The sequence below is a fragment of the Pseudopodoces humilis genome, chromosome 30 (assembly GCF_049639895.1).
Source record: "Pseudopodoces humilis isolate 2021_Gansu_Grassland_sample_001 chromosome 30, ASM4963989v1, whole genome shotgun sequence".
Classification (NCBI taxonomy): domain Eukaryota; kingdom Metazoa; phylum Chordata; class Aves; order Passeriformes; family Paridae; genus Pseudopodoces; species Pseudopodoces humilis.
Window position 1 is genome coordinate 4,631,806 of NC_142229.1, and position 18,461 is coordinate 4,650,266.

At 58.3% G+C, this 18,461-nt stretch overlaps 1 protein-coding gene across 5 annotated transcripts in view; it reads right to left on the reverse strand.

Moving 5' to 3' along the window:
• Positions 1-17,233, reverse strand: part of KANSL3 (KAT8 regulatory NSL complex subunit 3) — a 40,763-nt gene extending 23,530 nt beyond the window's left edge. For 4 of the 5 annotated variants that reach the window (XM_088068245.1, XM_088068243.1, XM_088068242.1 and 1 more), the window contains exons 1-9: positions 16,977-17,233; positions 14,526-14,696; positions 10,785-10,875; positions 8,797-8,982; positions 8,578-8,709; positions 7,781-7,897; positions 6,731-6,832; positions 6,037-6,108; positions 4,736-4,810 (exon numbers count right to left, since the gene is read on the reverse strand). In XM_088068245.1, coding sequence (XP_087924371.1) covers positions 4,736-4,810; positions 6,037-6,108; positions 6,731-6,832; positions 7,781-7,897; positions 8,578-8,709; positions 8,797-8,982; positions 10,785-10,875; positions 14,526-14,696; positions 16,977-17,221 — 1,191 coding nt within the window. In that variant the 5' untranslated portion in view covers positions 17,222-17,233. Of the gene's footprint in view, positions 1-4,735; positions 4,811-6,036; positions 6,109-6,730; positions 6,833-7,780; positions 7,898-8,577; positions 8,710-8,796; positions 8,983-10,784; positions 10,876-12,594; positions 12,610-14,525; positions 14,697-16,976 lie in introns of those variants that run through there. The other variant, XM_088068246.1, reaches the window with a different exon arrangement.
• Between the last annotated feature and the right edge of the window lie 1,228 nt (positions 17,234-18,461).

The window sequence follows — 18,461 nt, forward strand, 5'->3', positions numbered from 1 at the left end:
GAGGGAGCAGGAAAAATGGGAATTCTGGGATGGGAGGGAGCAGGAAAAATGGGAATTCTGGGATGGGAGGGAGCAGGAATAACGGGATGGGAAAAACGGGAATCACGGGATGGAGTGGGAAAAATGGGATGGGATGGAGCAGGAAAAACGGGAATTCTGGGATGGGAGGGAGCGGGAAAAATGGGAATCATGGATGGGATGGAGCAGGAAAAATGGGAATTCTGGGATGGGATGGAGTGGGAAAAACGGGAATCAGGGGATGGGAAAAACAACGGGAATCATGGATGGGAGGGAGCGGGAAAAATGGGAATTCTGGGATGGGATGGAGCAGGAAAAATGGGAATTCTGGGATGGGATGGAGCGGGAATAACGGGATGGGAAAAACGGGAATCACGGGATGGAGCGGGAAAAACGGGAATCAGGGGATGGGAAAAACAACGGGAATCATGGATGGGAGGGAGCGGGAAAAATGGGAATAACGGGATGGGATGGAGCAGGAAAAATGGGAATAACGGGATGGGAATCACGGGAATCAGGGGATGGGAAAAACAACGGGAATCATGGATGGGAGGGAGCGGGAAAAATGGGAATTCTGGGATGGGAGGGAGCGGGAAAAATGGGAATAAAGGGATGGGACGGAGCGGGAAAAATGGGAAAAACGGGATGGGAGGGAGTGGGAATTCTGGGATGGGATGGAGCAGGAAAAACGGGATGGGATGAAAAATGGGATAGGATGGAGCGGGAAAAACGGGAATTCCAGGATGGGATGGAGCGGGAATAACGGGATGGGATGAAAAATGGGATGGAGTGGGAATTCTGGAGCGAGAATTCCAGGATGGGATGGAGCAGAAAAACCGGGATGGGGTGGAGCCGGAAAAATGGGATGAGGGGGAATCCCAGCGGGAAGCGCTGCTGGAGCTCCGGGAATGTCTTTGTGACGGAATTTCACTGGAAAACCAGGGATCCAGCCATGGATAACGGATCCAGCCATGGATAACGGATCCAGGAATGGATAACGGATCCGGCCATGGATAACGGATCCAGGAATGGATAACGGATCCAGGAATGGATAACGGATCCAGCCATGGATAACGGATCCAGGAATGGATAACGGATCCAGCCATGGATAACGGATCCAGCCATGGATAACGGATCCAGCCATGGATAACGGATCCAGGAATGGATAACGGATCCGGCCATGGATAACGGATCCAGCCATGGATAACGGATCCAGCCATGGATAACGGATCCAGGAATGGATAACGGATCCAGGAATGGATAACGGATCCAGCCATGGATAACGGATCCAGCCATGGATAACGGATCCAGCCATGGATAACGGATCCAGGAATGGATAACGGATCCAGGAATGGATAACGGATCCAGGAATGGATAACGGATCCAGCCATGGATAACGGATCCAGCCATGGATAACGGATCCAGGAATGGATAACGGATCCAGCCATGGATAACGGATCCAGCCATGGATAACGGATCCAGGAATGGATAACGGATCCAGCCATGGATAACGGATCCAGGAATGGATAACGGATCCAGGAATGGATAACGGATCCAGGAATGGATAACGGATCCGGCCATGGATAACGGATCCGGGAATGGATAACGGATCCAGCCATGGATAACGGATCCAGGAATGGATAACGGATCCGGCCATGGATAACGGATCCAGGAATGGATAACGGATCCAGCCATGGATAACGGATCCAGCCATGGATAACGGATCCAGGAATGGATAACGGATCCAGGAATGGATAACGGATCCAGGAATGGATAACGGATCCAGCCATGGATAACGGATCCAGCCATGGATAACGGATCCAGCCATGGATAACGGATCCAGCCATGGATAACGGATCCAGCCATGGATAACGGATCCAGGAATGGATAACGGATCCAGCCATGGATAACGGATCCAGCCATGGATAACGGATCCAGGAATGGATAACGGATCCGGCCATGGATAACGGATCCAGCCATGGATAACGGATCCAGCCATGGATAACGGATCCAGGAATGGATAACGGATCCAGGAATGGATAACGGATCCAGGAATGGATAACGGATCCAGCCATGGATAACGGATCCAGGAATGGATAACGGATCCAGCCATGGATAACGGATCCAGCCATGGATAACGGATCCAGCCATGGATAACGGATCCAGGAATGGATAACGGATCCAGGAATGGATAACGGATCCAGCCATGGATAACGGATCCAGCCATGGATAACGGATCCAGCCATGGATAACGGATCCAGCCATGGATAACGGATCCAGCCATGGATAACGGATCCAGCCATGGATAACGGATCCAGGAATGGATAACGGATCCAGGAATGGATAACGGATCCAGGAATGGATAACGGATCCAGGAATGGATAACGGATCCAGGAATGGATAACGGATCCAGCCATGGATAACGGATCCGGCCATGGATAACGGATCCAGGAATGGATAACGGATCCAGCCATGGATAACGGATCCAGCCATGGATAACGGATCCAGGAATGGATAACGGATCCGGCCATGGATAACGGATCCAGGAATGGATAACGGATCCGGCCATGGATAACGGATCCAGCCATGGATAACGGATCCAGCCATGGATAACGGATCCAGCCATGGATAACGGATCCAGCCATGGATAACGGATCCAGCCATGGATAACGGATCCAGCCATGGATAACGGATCCAGGAATGGATAACGGATCCGGCCATGGATAACGGATCCAGCCATGGATAACGGATCCAGCCATGGATAACGGATCCAGGAATGGATAACGGATCCAGCCATGGATAACGGATCCAGGAATGGATAACGGATCCAGGAATGGATAACGGATCCAGGAATGGATAACGGATCCAGCCATGGATAACGGATCCAGCCATGGATAACGGATCCAGCCATGGATAACGGATCCAGCCATGGATAACGGATCCAGGAATGGATAACGGATCCAGGAATGGATAACGGATCCAGCCATGGATAACGGATCCAGGAATGGATAACGGATCCAGCCATGGATAACGGATCCAGCCATGGATAACGGATCCAGCCATGGATAACGGATCCAGGAATGGATAACGGATCCGGCCATGGATAACGGATCCAGGAATGGATAACGGATCCGGCCATGGATAACGGATCCAGCCATGGATAACGGATCCAGCCATGGATAACGGATCCAGCCATGGATAACGGATCCAGCCATGGATAACGGATCCAGCCATGGATAACGGATCCAGCCATGGATAACGGATCCAGGAATGGATAACGGATCCGGCCATGGATAACGGATCCAGGAATGGATAACGGATCCAGCCATGGATAACGGATCCAGCCATGGATAACGGATCCAGGAATGGATAACGGATCCGGCCATGGATAACGGATCCAGCCATGGATAACGGATCCAGCCATGGATAACGGATCCAGGAATGGATAACGGATCCAGCCATGGATAACGGATCCAGCCATGGATAACGGATCCAGGAATGGATAACGGATCCAGGAATGGATAACGGATCCAGCCATGGATAACGGATCCAGGAATGGATAACGGATCCAGCCATGGATAACGGATCCAGCCATGGATAACGGATCCAGCCATGGATAACGGATCCAGGAATGGATAACGGATCCGGCCATGGATAACGGATCCAGGAATGGATAACGGATCCGGCCATGGATAACGGATCCAGCCATGGATAACGGATCCAGCCATGGATAACGGATCCAGCCATGGATAACGGATCCAGCCATGGATAACGGATCCAGCCATGGATAACGGATCCAGCCATGGATAACGGATCCAGGAATGGATAACGGATCCGGCCATGGATAACGGATCCAGCCATGGATAACGGATCCAGCCATGGATAACGGATCCAGGAATGGATAACGGATCCAGCCATGGATAACGGATCCAGCCATGGATAACGGATCCAGGAATGGATAACGGATCCAGCCATGGATAACGGATCCAGCCATGGATAACGGATCCAGGAATGGATAACGGATCCAGGAATGGATAACGGATCCGGCCATGGATAACGGATCCGGCCATGGATAACGGATCCAGCCATGGATAACGGATCCAGGAATGGATAACGGATCCAGCCATGGATAACGGATCCAGCCATGGATAACGGATCCAGCCATGGATAACGGATCCAGGAATGGATAACGGATCCAGGAATGGATAACGGATCCAGCCATGGATAACGGATCCAGCCATGGATAACGGATCCAGGAATGGATAACGGATCCAGGAATGGATAACGGATCCAGGAATGGATAACGGAACCGGCCATGGATAACGGATCCTGGCCAGGGATAACGGATCCAGCCATGGATAACGGATCCAGCCATGGATAACGGATCCAGCCATGGATAACGGATCCAGCCATGGATAACGGATCCGGCCATGGATAACGGATCCAGCCATGGATAACGGATCCTGGCCATGGATAACGGACCCAGCCCCCCAGGAAGGAGCTCCAAACCCCCACAACAAACACAAGCCAACTTCTCACACCAGCTACAGCCTCAAGAACCCCACCAGCGCTGCTACACCCCTCCAAACAACAGTCACACGCACACACATTCCCAAAAAACCCCCATCCAGGTATCCCTGAACCTCCAGGAACCGTTCCATGGAAGGGCTGAGGGAGGAGGAGCAGAGCTCTCCCAGCAGCTCCACGGGGTCCTCACCCCTCGGGGGCCGTCCACGGTGAGCAGCGGGAAACCGAGGCACACGACGGCGGTGACGTATTCCATCACGGAAACCTGGGGAGGGAGAGAACAGTCGGCATTCCCAGAGTTCTGAAGGGACACATTCCATCAGGGAAAGGGAACAGTCGGCATTCCCAGAGTTCTGAAGGGACGGATTCCATCTGGGAACGGGAACAGTCGGCATTCCCAGAGTTCTGAAGGGACACATTCCATCTGGGAAAGGGAACAGTCGGCATTCCCAGAGTTCTGAAGGGACACATTCCATCTGGGAAAGGGAACAGTCGGCATTCCCAGAGTTCTGAAGGGACACATTCCATCTGGGAATGGGAACAGTCGGCATTCCCAGAGTTCTGAAGGGACACATTCCATCTGGGAAAGGGAACAGTCGGCATTCCCAGAGTTCTGAAGGGACACATTCCATCTGGGAATGGGAACAGTCGGCATTCCCAGAGTTCTGAAGGGACACATTCCATCTGGGAAAGGGAACAGTCGGCATTCCCAGAGTTCTGAAGGGATGGATTCCATCGGGAATGGGAACAGTCGGCATTCCCAGAGTTCTGAAGGGATGGATTCCATCGGGAATGGGAACAGTCGGCATTCCCAGAGGAGGGCACACTCAGGAGGTGACAGGAGGTGACACTCAGGAGGTGACACTCAGCAGGGGACACTCAGCAGGTGACAGGAGGTGACACTCAGGAGGTGACACTCAGGAGGGGACAGGAGGTGACACTCAGCAGGGGACACTCAGGAGGTGACACTCAGGAGGTGACACTCAGGAGGTGACACTCAGCCGGGGACACTCAGGAGGTGACAGGAGGTGACACTCAGGAGGTGACACTCAGCAGGGGACAGGAGGTGACACTCAGGAGGTGACAGGAGGTGACACTCAGCAGGGGACACTCAGCAGGGGACAGGAGGTGACACTCAGGAGGTGACACTCAGGAGGTGACACTCAGGAGGTGACAGGAGGTGACACTCAGGAGGTGACAGGAGGTGACATTCAGGAGGTGACACTCAGCAGGGGACAGGAGGTGACACTCAGGAGGTGACAGGAGGTGACACTCAGCAGGGGACACTCAGCAGGGGACAGGAGGTGACACTCAGGAGGTGACAGGAGGTGACACTCAGGAGGTGACACTCAGGAGGTGACAGGAGGTGACACTCAGGAGGTGACACTCAGCAGGTGACAGGAGGTGACACTCGGGAGGTGACACTCAGGAGGTGACACTCAGCAGGGGACACTCAGCAGGGGACAGGAGGTGACAGGAGGTGACACTCACGTGACAGGCCACCAGGGCGCCGGTGTTCCAGCCGATCAGGATGATCTGCTTGTGCGAGAAGTGGTTGTGGATCTGCGGGACACAACAACGGCAGGGCTGGGGACAGGGGAGGGACACCGGGTGATGGACAGGGGACAGCTGGCACGGGGCAGGGTGTGGGGCAGGGTGTGCAGGTGTACAGGTGTGCAGGTGTACAGGTGTGCAGGGTGTGCAGGTGTGTGCAGGTGTCCAGGTGTGCAGGTGTGTGCAGGTGTCCAGGTGTGCAGGGTGTACAGGGTGTACAGGTGTGTGAGGGTGTGCAGGTGTCCAGGTGTGCAGGGTGTGCAGGTGTGCAGGGTGTGCAGGTGTGTGGGGTGTGTGCAGGTGTACAGCTGTACAGAGTGTACAGGGAGTGTGCAGGGTGTGCAGGTGTGCAGGGTGTACAGGGAGTGTCCAGGTGTGTCCAGGTGTGCTGTGCACAGGTGTACAGGTGTGCAGGGTGTACAGGTGTGTGCAGGTGTGCAGGTGTATGCAGAGTGTACAGCTGTGCAGGGTGTGGAGGTGTACAAGTGTGTGCAGGCGTGTGCAGTGTGTACAGGTGTGCAGGTATGCAGGGTGTACAAGGTGTTCGGGTGTACACGGTGTCCAGGTGTGTCCAGGTGTGCAGTGTACAGGTGTCCAGGTGTGTCCAGGTGTGTCCAGGTGTGTCCCTCACCTCGGCCACCTTGCCCCTGACAGCGCCGATCATGTGCTCCAGGCACTGCAGCACCCCCACCCCGCTGCCATTGTTCAGCAGCGACGTGGAGATGGGGATCACCTGTGGGGACAGGGGACACCGGTCACACCTGGGCTGGGGACAGGGGACATCGGTCACACCTGGGCTGGGGACAGGGGACACCGGTCACACCTGTGGGGACAGGGGACACCGGTCACACCGGGGCTGGGGACAGGGGACACCGGTCACACCGGGGCTGGGGACAGGGGACACCGGTCACACCTGGGCTGGGGACAGGGGACACCGGTCACACCTGGGCTGGGGACACCTGAACAGGGTTGGGGACAGGGGACACCACTCACACCGGGGCTGGGGACATCGGGGACAGTCAGCAGGGCTGGGGACACCAGAGCAGGCTGGGGACATCAGATCCAGCCCCACAGATACACCCCACAGATCCAGCCCCACACATCCAACCCCACAAATCCAGCCCCACACATCCAACCCCACAAATCCACCCCACACACCCAGCCCCACAGCCCCACCCCACACATCCAGCCCCACAGCCCCACCCCACACATCCAGCCCCACACATCCAGCCCCACAGCCTCACCCCACACACCCAGCCCCACACACCCAGCCCCACAAATCCAGCCCCACAGCCCCACCCCACACACCCAGCCCCACACATCCAGCCCCACACATCCAGCCCCACAGCCCCACCCCACACACCCAGCCCCACACATCCAGCCCCACAGCCTCACCCCACACACCCAGCCCCACACATCCAGCCCCACACATCCAGCCCCACAGCCCCACCCCACACACACCCAGCCCCACAGCCCCACCCCACACATCCAGCCCCACAAATCCAGCCCCACACATCCAGCCCCACAGCCCCACCCCACACACCCAGCCCCACCCCACACACCCAGCCCCACCCCACATACCCAACCCCACAGCCCCACCCCACACACCCAGCCCCACCCCACACACCCAGCCCCACAGCCCCACCCCACACACCCAGCCCCACAGCCCCACCCCACAGACCTTCCCCAGGCAGGAGAGCTGCGACTGCCAGAAGCGCTGCCGTCGGGACGTGGGGAACACGGAGCTGGCGGGGCCGGAGGACGCGATGAGGATCAGGGGCGATCCCGGCAGTTTGCTCTGCAAAGCAGCCGGCTCAGGAACGGCGTTTTCCCAGGAAAAACCTCCCTGCCCCAGGAATTTCCCAGGAAAAACCTCCCTGCCCCAGGAATTTGGGGTGTCCCTGCAGGGTCCCCAGGGTGATAATTTGGGGTGTCCCTGCAGGGTCCCAGGGTGGGAATTTGGGGTGTCCCTGCAGGGTCCCCAGTGATAATTTGGGGTGTCCCTGCAGGGTCCCCAGTGATAATTTGGGGTGTCCCTGCAGGGTCCCCAGTGATAATTTGGGGTGTCCCTGCAGGGTCCCCAGTGATAATTTGGGGTGTCCCTGCAGGGTCCCCAGTGAGAAATTGGGGTGTCCCTGCAGGGTCTTGGGGTGTCCCTGCAGGGTCCCCAGTGATAATTTGGGGTGTCCCTGCAGGGTCCCCACTGATAATTTGGGGTGTCCCTGCAGGGTCCCCAGTGATAATTTGGGGTGTCTGTGCAGGGTCCCCAGTGATAATTTGGGGTGTCCCTGCAGGGTCCCCAGTGATAATTTGGGGTGTCCCTGCAGGACCAGGAGCTGGATATCCACGATGCTGGTGGTGCCCAAACTCCTCAGACGGAGCAGGAATAAAGCAGAAGAACCCAGGGAGAGCACAGAGGCGGAGGATGGGATGTCCAAAGCTCCGTGGGACCCCCAGAACCCCCCCAGGAGCACTCACAGGTTTATTATGGGACAGAACACCCACAGCCGGGTCCCAGGGCCTCTTGAGCAGCAGTGACAGCGCCTCAGCCCCCGCTGCTCCCGTCTTGGCCGTGGAGGAGAGCAGCATCCTATCGATCAACGCAGGAATCTGCGGGCAAAACCCAGGAAAGAGTGAAAAAAACACCCCCAAAACCACTGGAGAACAACCCCAAACCCCTGGAAAAACTTCCATCACCTTTCCTTTCAGGGTCTGCAGGGCGTCCAGGTAAGCAGCCAGCACGGGCAGGCTGAGGGTCTCCACCAGCGTGGTGTGGAGCCACTGGATGAGTTTGGTGTCCCAGTTGACGCTGGCCAGGGCCTGGCGCACGCGGCGGGCGCATTTATCCACCGCGATCCTCCGCAGCACCGGCTCGTTGCAGGCCTGGAACGGGGAATTCCCAAAGTTCTGGGGGATTCCCAAAGTTCTGGGGGATTCCCAAAGTTCTGGGGGATTCCCGAAGTTCTGGGGGATTCCCGAAGTTCAGGGGGATTCCCGAAGTTCAGGGGGATTCCCGAAGTTCTGGGGGATTCCCGAAGTTCAGGGGGATTCCCAGAGTTCAGGGGGATTCCCAAAGTTCTGGGGGATTCCCAAAGTTTAAGGGGATTCCCCAAGTTCAGGGGGATTCCCAAAGTTCTGGGGGATTCCCGAAGTTCTGGGGGATTCCCGAAGTTCAGGGGGATTCCCGAAGTTCAGGGGGATTCCCAGAGTTCAGGGGGATTCCCAAAGTTCTGGGGGATTCCCAAAGTTCTGGGGAATTCCCAAAGTTTAAGGGGATTCCCAAAGTTCAGGGGGATTCCCAAAGTTCAGGGGGATTCCCAAAGTTCTGGGGGATTCCCGAAGTTCAGGGGGATTCCCGAAGTTCAGGGGGATTCCCGAAGTTCAGGGGGATTCCCAAAGTTCTGGGGGATTCCCGAAGTTCAGGGGGATTCCCGAAGTTCTGGGGGATTCCCAGAGTTCAGGGGGATTCCCGAAGTTCAGGGGGATTCCCCAAGTTCAGGGGGATTCCCCAAGTTCAGGGGGATTCCCCAAGTTCAGGGGGATTCCCAGAGTTCAGGGGGATTCCCAAAGTTCTGGGGGATTCCCCAAGTTCAGGGGGATTCCCCAAGTTCAGGGGGATTCCCCAAGTTCAGGGGGATTCCCCAAGTTCAGGGGGATTCCCAGAGTTCAGGGGGATTCCCAAAGTTCAGGGGGATTCCCAGAGTTCAGGGGGATTCCCAAAGTTCTGGGGGATTCCCGAAGTTCAGGGGGATTCCCAGAGTTCAGGGGGATTCCCAAAGTTCAGGGGGATTCCCAGAGTTCAGGGGGATTCCCCAAGTTCTGGGGGATTCCCAGAGTTCAGGGGGATTCCCAGAGTTCAGGGGGATTCCCAAAGTTCTGGGGGATTCCCAAAGTTCTGGGGGATTCCCAAAGTTCTGGGGGATTCCCAAAGTTCAGGGGGATTCCCAAAGTTCTGGGGGATTCCCAAAGTTCAGGGGGATTCCCGAAGTTCAGGGGGATTCCCAGAGTTCAGGGGGATTCCCAAAGTTCTGGGGGATTCCCAAAGTTCAGGGGGATTCCCGAAGTTCAGGGGGATTCCCAGAGTTCAGGGGGATTCCCGAAGTTCAGGGGGATTCCCAAAGTTCAGGGGGATTCCCAGAGTTCAGGGGGATTCCCAAAGTTCTGGGGGATTCCCCAAGTTCTGGGGGATTCCCAAAGTTTAAGGGGATTCCCAAAGTTCTGGGGAATTCCCAAAGTTCTGGGGGATTCCCGAAGTTCAGGGGAATGGGGCTGGGACAGGGGGGTTTGGGGTGGGTTTTGGGGTTTTGGGAAAGGTTCAACCCCCCCCAGAGGGAATTTGGGGTGTCCCTGCAGGGTCCCCAGAGATAATTTGGGGTGTCCCTGCAGGGTCCCCAGTGAGAATTTGGGGTGTCCCTGCAGGGTCCCCAGTGATAATTTGGGGTGTCCCTGCAGGGTCCCCAGTGATAATTTGGGGTGTCCCTGCAGGGTCCCCAGTGATAATTTGGGGTGTCCCTGCAGCGTCCCAGGGTGGGAATTTGGGGTGTCCCTGCAGGCCCAGCGGTTGTACTGATGATCCACCCAGGACACTCCGTGATCCCACAAAACCCACGGCTCCCAGAAGCCCAAAGAACACCCGGAGGCCACAATTCCCACCCGGAATTCCGAAGGGTCCCAGCCCCTCTCACCCCCTCGTTGGCCAGCCGGGCCAGCCGGTCCGACTGCAGAGCTTTGTGGATCTTGTTGAACAGCTTGTTCTGGGCCATGCTCCAGCCCGTCCTGGGGGACACACGGACACACGGACACAGGGTCACAGGGACACACGGACACACGGACACAGGGACACACGGACACACGGACACACGGACACACGGACACACGGACACACGGACACACGGACACACGGACACACGGACACACGGACACAGGGACACACGGACACACGGACACAGGGACACACGGACACACGGACACAGGGACACACGGACACACGGACACACGGACACACGGACACACAGACACACGGACACAGGGACACACGGACACACGGACACAGGGACACACGGACACACGGACACACGGACACACGGACACACGGACACACGGACACAGGGACACAGGGACACACGGACACAGGGACACACGGACACAGGGACACACGGACACAGGGACACAGGGACACAGGGACACACGGACACACGGACACACGGACACACGGACACACGGACACACGGACACACGGACACAGGGACACACGGACACAGGGACACACGGACACACGGACACACGGACACAGGGACACACGGACACAGGGACACACGGACACACGGACACACGGACACACGGACACACGGACACAGGGACACACGGACACAGGGACACACGGACACAGGGACACAGGGACACACGGACACAGGGACACACGGACACGCGGACACACGGACACAGGGACACAGGGACACACGGACACAGGGACACACGGACACACGGACAGACAGGCACACAGACAGGCACACACACACACAGACACACACACAGACAGACACACAGACACACACACAGACAGACAGGCACACACACAGGCAGACACACAGACACAGAGACACACAGACAGGCACACACACAGACAGACATACACACACACACAGACACACACACAGACACACAGACAGACACACACACAGACACACACACACAGACAGACACACACAGACAGACACACACAGACAGACAGACAGACAGACAGACACACAGACACACACACAGGCAGACAGACACACACACACACACAGAGACAGACACACAGACAGACACACACACACAGACAGACACACACAGACAGACACACACAGACAGACAGACAGACAGACAGACACACAGACACACACACAGGCAGACAGACACACACACACACACAGACAGACAGGCACACACACACACACACACAGACACACAGACAGATAGGCACACACACACACACACACACACAGACAGACAGACAGACAGACAGACACACAGACACACACACAGGCAGACAGACACACACACACACACAGAGACAGACACACAGACAGACAGGCACACACACACACACACACAGACACACAGACAGATAGGCACACACACACACACACACACACAGACAGACAGACAGACACACAGACACACAGACACACACACAGGCAGACAGACACACACACACACACACGGGGGTCACCCAAACAGCCAAACCCCTCCTGGCTCCTCCTCCTCTCCGCAATCGCCGCCCCAGCCGTTCACGTGATCCTCCTGGATTCCCCTTCTTTGGTGTTCCCAGCCTGGATTCCCATTCCCAGATTCCCACATTCCCGGATTCACAGATTCCCGCATTCCCACCTGCTGACGTGCTCCTCCCAGCCTGGATTCCCATTCCCAGCCCAGATTCCCACATTCCCAGATTCCCATTCCCACATTCCCACATTCCCACATTCCCAGATTCCCAGATTCCCGCATTCCCACCTGTTGACGTGCTCCTCCCAGCCTGGATTCCCATTCCCAGCCCAGATTCCCATTCCCAGATTCCCAGATTCCCGCATTCCCACCTGTTGACGTGCTCCTCCCAGCCTGGATTCCCATTCCCAGCCCAGATTCCCATTCCCAGATTCCCAGATTCCCGCATTCCCACCTGTTGACGTGCTCCTCCCAGCCTGGATTCCCATTCCCAGCCCAGATTCCCACATTCCCAGATTCCCATTCCCAGATTCCCAGATTCCCATTCCCGCATTCCCACCTGCTGACGTGCTCCTCCCAGCCCACATTCCCACATTCCCATTCCCAGATTCCCATTCCCGCATTCCCGCATTCCCACCTGTTGACGTGCTCCTCCCAGCCTGGATTCCCATTCCCAGCCCAGATTCCCACATTCCCAGATTCCTGCATTCCCACCTGTTGACGTGCTCCTCCCAGCCCAGATTCCCATCCCAAATTCCCATTCCCAGATTCCTGCATTCCCACCTGTTGACGTGCTCCTCCCAGCCCACATTCCCAGATTCCCATTCCCACATTCCCAGATTCCCATTCCCAGATTCCCATTCCCAGCCTGGATTCCCATTCCCAGATTCCCATTCCCACATTCCCAGATTCCCATTCCCAGATTCCCAAATTCCCGCATTCCCGCATTCCCACCTGTTGACGTTCTCCTCCCAGCCCACATTCCCATCCCAGATTCCCATTCCCAGCCCAGATTCCCAGATTCCCGCATTCCCACCTGTTGACGTGCTCCTCCCAGCCCACATTCCCAGATTCCCATTCCCAGCCCAGATTCCCATTCCCAGATTCCCACATTCCCAAATTCCCGCATTCCCACCTGTTGACGTGCTCCTCCCATTCCCACATTCCCAGATTCCCATTCCCAGCCCACATTCCCATTCCCAGATTCCCACATTCCCAAATTCCCGCATTCCCACCTGCTGACGTGCTCCTCCCATTCCCACATTCCCACATTCCCACATTCCCAGATTCCCATTCCCGCATTCCCACCTGTTGACGTGCTCCTCCCAGCCCGGATTCCCATTCCCAGCCCAGATTCCCATTCCCAGATTCCCAGATTCCCATTCCCGCATTCCCACCTGTTGACGTGCTCCTCCCAGCCTGGATTCCCATTCCCAAATTCCCATTCCCAGATTCCCATTCCCAGACTCCCATTCCCGCATTCCCACATTCCCACATTCCCACCTGTTGACGTGCTCCTCCCAGCCTGGATTCCCATTCCCAGCCCAGATTCCCACATTCCCACATTCCCACATTCCCACATTCCTAGATTCCCGCATTCCCACCTGTTGACGTGCTCCTCCCAGCCTGGATTCCCATTCCCAAATTCCCATTCCCAGATTCCCATTCCCAGATTCCCATTCCCACATTCCCACCTGTTGACGTGCTCCTCCCAGCCCGGATTCCCATTCCCAAATTCCCATTCCCAGATTCCCATTCCCACATTCCCAGATTCCCGCATTCCCACCTGTTGACGTGCTCCTCCCATTCCCACATTCCCAGATTCCCATTCCCAGCCCACATTCCCAGATTCCCATTCCCAGCCCACATTCCCAGATTCCCATTCCCACATTCCCACCTGTTGACGTGCTCCTCCCATTCCCACATTCCCAGATTCCCATTCCCGCATTCCCACCTGTTGACGTGCTCCTCCCAGCCTGGATTCCCATTCCCAAATTCCCACATTCCCACATTCCCACATTCCCATTCCCGCATTCCCACCTGTTGACGTGCTCCTCCCATTCCCACATTCCCACATTCCCAGATTCCCGCATTCCCACCTGTTGACGTGCTCCTCCCAGCCTGGATTCCCATTCCCAAATTCCCATTCCCAGATTCCCATTCCCAGATTCCCATTCCCAGATTCCCATTCCCAGATTCCCAGATTCCCGCATTCCCACCTGTTGACGTGCTCCTCCCAGTCGTCGGGCGGCGGCGGCGCGTCGGCGTCGGTGCGGGCGAACATGACGTGCCGCTCGCACTCGTTCATCACGCTCCGAGCCTTCTGGTTGTCGTACAGCGGCACCGGCGTGGGCGTCACCGTCTCCACGTCGATGGGGACATCGGCCTCCCTGCCCCGGGCACGGCGGTTAGGGCAGCGGGGGGTCGGGGGTTTGGGGGGGTTTGGGGGTTTTGGGGGGGTTTTGGGGGTTGGGGGGTTTTGGGGATTTTGGGGGTATTTGGGGGGATTTGGGGGATTTTGGGGGGATTTGGGGGTTTTGGGGGATTTGGTGGGGTTTGGGGGGGTTTGGGGGTTTTGGGGGATTTGGGGGGTTTGGGGGTTTTGGGGGGATTTGGGATTTGGGGGGATTTGGGGGGATTTGGGGGATTTGGGGGTTTTGGGGGATTTGGGGATTTGGGGGTTTTGGGGGATTTGGGGGTTTGGGGATTTGGGGGTTTGGGGGGTTTGGGGGATTTGGGGGTTGGGGGGGGATTTGGGGGTTTGGGGGGATTTGGGGGGATTTGGGGGGTTTGGGGGTTTGGGGGATTTGGGGGTTTTGGGGGGGTTGGGGGGGGTTGGGGGGTTTTGGGGGATTTGGGGGTTTTGGGGGATTTGGGGGGATTTGGGGGGATTTGGGGGGATTTGGGGGATTTGGGGGGATTTGGGATTTGGGGGGATTTGGGGGGATTTGGGATTTGGGGGTTTTGGGGGGGTTTGGGGGATTTGGGGGTTTGGGGGATTTGGGGGTTTGGGGGATTTGGGGGGGTTTGGGGGTTTTGGGGGGATTTGGGATTTGGGGGGATTTGGGGGGATTTGGGATTTGGGGGTTTTGGGGGGTTTTGGGGGATTTGGGAGTTTGGGGGGATTTGGGGGTTTGGGGGGATTTGGGGGGTTTGGGGGGGTTTGGGGGGCGTTGGGGGTTTTGGGGGGTTTTGGGGGGATTTGGGGGGATTTGGGATTTGGGGGTTTTGGGGGGGTTTGGGGGATTTGGGGGTTTGGGGGATTTGGGGGTTTGGGGGGGATTTGGGGGGCGTTGGGGGTTTTGGGGGGTTTGGGGGATTTGGGGGGGTTTGGGGGTTTTGGGGGAATTTGGGGGGTTTTGGGGAATTTGGGGGGATTTGGGGGGTTTGGGGGGGATTTAGGGGGTTTGGGGGATTTGGGGGGGGTTGGGGGTTTTGGGGGATTTGGGGGAGTTTGGGGGGGTTTGTAGCGTGTTCATAAAGTGGGATTGAGCCCAGAATTGTGGGATTGATGGGATGTCAAGTGGCCACCAAATTGAGATCTCTGGGCCACCAAATTGTGACCCTTGGGCCACCAAACTGAGCCTGCTGGGCCATCAAACCGAGACTCCCTGGACACCCCAAACTGAGACCCCTGGGCCACCAAACCGAGACCCCTGGGCCACCAAATTGAGACCCCATGACACCCCAAACTGAGCCTCCTGGGCCACCAAACCAAGACCCCTGGGCCACCCCTTTGGGCCACCAAACCAAGACCCCTGGATACCCCAAACCAAGACCCCTGGGCCACCAAACTGAGACACCTGGGCCACCAAACTGAGACACCTGGACACCCCAAACTGAGACACCTGGGCCACCAAACTGAGAACCCTGGGCCACCAAACTGAGAACCCTGGACACCCCAAACTGAGAACCCTGGGCCACCAAACCGAGACCCCATGACACCCCAAACTGAGCCTCCTGGGCCACCAAATTGAGACCCTTGGGCCAACAAACCGAGACTCCTGGGCCACCAAACTGAGACACCCCTGGGCCACCCCTTTGGGCCACCAAACCGAGACCCCTGGACACCCCAAACTGAGACACCCGGGCCACCAAACCGAGACCTCTGGACCCCCCAAACCAGTTCCCTCAGAACCCGCCAGTTCCCCCTCAGGACCCTCAGGATCCCGCCCCAGTTCCGCCTCAGGACCCCCCAGTTCCCCTTCAGGATCCCCCCAATTCCCCCTCAGGACCCGCAGTTCCCCCTCAGGCCCCTCAGGACCCCCCAATTCCCCCTCAAGCCTCTCAGGACCCCCAGTTCCTCCTCAGGATCCCCCCAGTTCCCCCTCAAGCCTCTCAGGACCCCCAGTTCCCCCTCAGGATCCCCCCAGTTCCCCCTCAGGACCCCCCAATTCCCCCTCAAGCCTCTCAGGACCCCCAGCTCCCCCTCAGGATCCCCCCAGTTCCCCCTCAGGCCCCTCAGGACCCCCAGTTCCCCCTCCGGATCCCCCCAGTTCCCCCTCAGGACCCCCCAGTTCCCCTTCAGGATCCCCCCAGTTCCCCCTCAGGCCCCTCAGGACCCCCAGTTCCCCCTCAGGATCCCCCGAATTCCCCCTCAGGACCCCCCAGTTCCCCCTCAGGCCCCTCAGGACCCCCCCAGTTCCCCCAGTTTCCCCTCCGGTTCTCACGGGGCGCTGCCGAGGTGTCTCCGCGGGGTGAGGAAGAGGAGCCGGGCGGGCCGGGCGGCGCTGGCGTCGGGGTGCGCGCTCCATGGCTTGGCGTAGCTGTGGTCGAGGCACACCAGGTCCAGCTCTCGCTCGTGGGCCGACAGCTGCAGCAGCAGCGACGTGCCCATCCTGCGGGCCGACCACTGCAGCTCTCGCTCCCTGTCGCGCTCCCTGTCGCGATCGCGGTCCCCGGCGCGTTGCGACATGGCGGGGGCCCCGCCCCCTTTCCCCCTTCCCCTCACGCAGGCGCCGCAAGCCCCGCCCCTCGCCCCATCCCAGCGCGCGTGCGCGGGGCGCGCTCCCGCCTCCCCTCAGCGCGCGTGCGCGGGGCGCGCTCCCGCCTCCCCTCAGTGCGCGTGCGCGGGACCGCGGAGTGTCCCCGTGGGGATCGGGGGACAGGGACAGAGGGACAGGGACAGAGGGACAGGGACAGGGACAGAGGGACAGGGACAGAGGGACAGGGACAGGGACACAGGGACAGGGACAGGGACAGAGGGACAGGGACAGGGACAGAGGGACAGGGACAGGGACAGGGACAGAGGGACAGGGACAGGGACAGAGGGACAGGGACAGGGACAGAGGGACAGGGACAGGGACAGGGACAGAGGGACAGGGACAGGGACAGAGGGACAGGGACAGGGACAGGGACAGAGGGACAGGGACAGGGACAGAGGGACAGGGACAGGGACAGAGGGACAGGGACAGGGACAGGGACAGAGGGACAGGGACAGGGACACAGGGACAGGGACAGGGACAGGGACAGAGGGACAGGGACAGGGACACAGGGACAGGGACAGGGACAGAGGGACAGGGACAGGGACAGAGGGACAGGGACAGGGACAGAGGGACAGGGACAGGGACAGGGACAGAGGGACAGGGACAGGGACAGAGGGACAGGGACAGGGACAGGGACAGAGGGACAGGGACAGGGACAGAGGGACAGGGACAGGGACAGAGGGACAGGGACAGGGACAGAGGGACAGGGACAGGGACAGAGGGACAGGGACAGAGGGACAGAGGGACAGGGACAGAGGGACAGGGACAGAGGGACAGGGACAGAGGGACAGGGACAGGGATAGAGGGACAGGGACAGAGGGACAGGGACAGAGGGACAGGGACAGGGACACAGGGACAGGGACAGGGACAGAGGGACAGGGACAGGGACAGGGACAGAGGGACAGGGACAGGGACAGAGGGACAGGGACAGAGGGACAGGGACAGGGACAGAGGGACACAGGGACAGAGGGACAGGGACAGAGGGACACAGGGACAGAGGGACACAGGGACAGAGGGACAGGGACAGAGGGACACAGGGACAGAGGGACAGGGACAGAGGGACACAGGGACAGGGACACAAGGACCCGTGGGAATGTTCCCGTGGGGACCGGGGGATGTCCCCTCAGGGACCGAGGGATGTCCCCGTGGGGAGGGACCGGCAGGGACCGG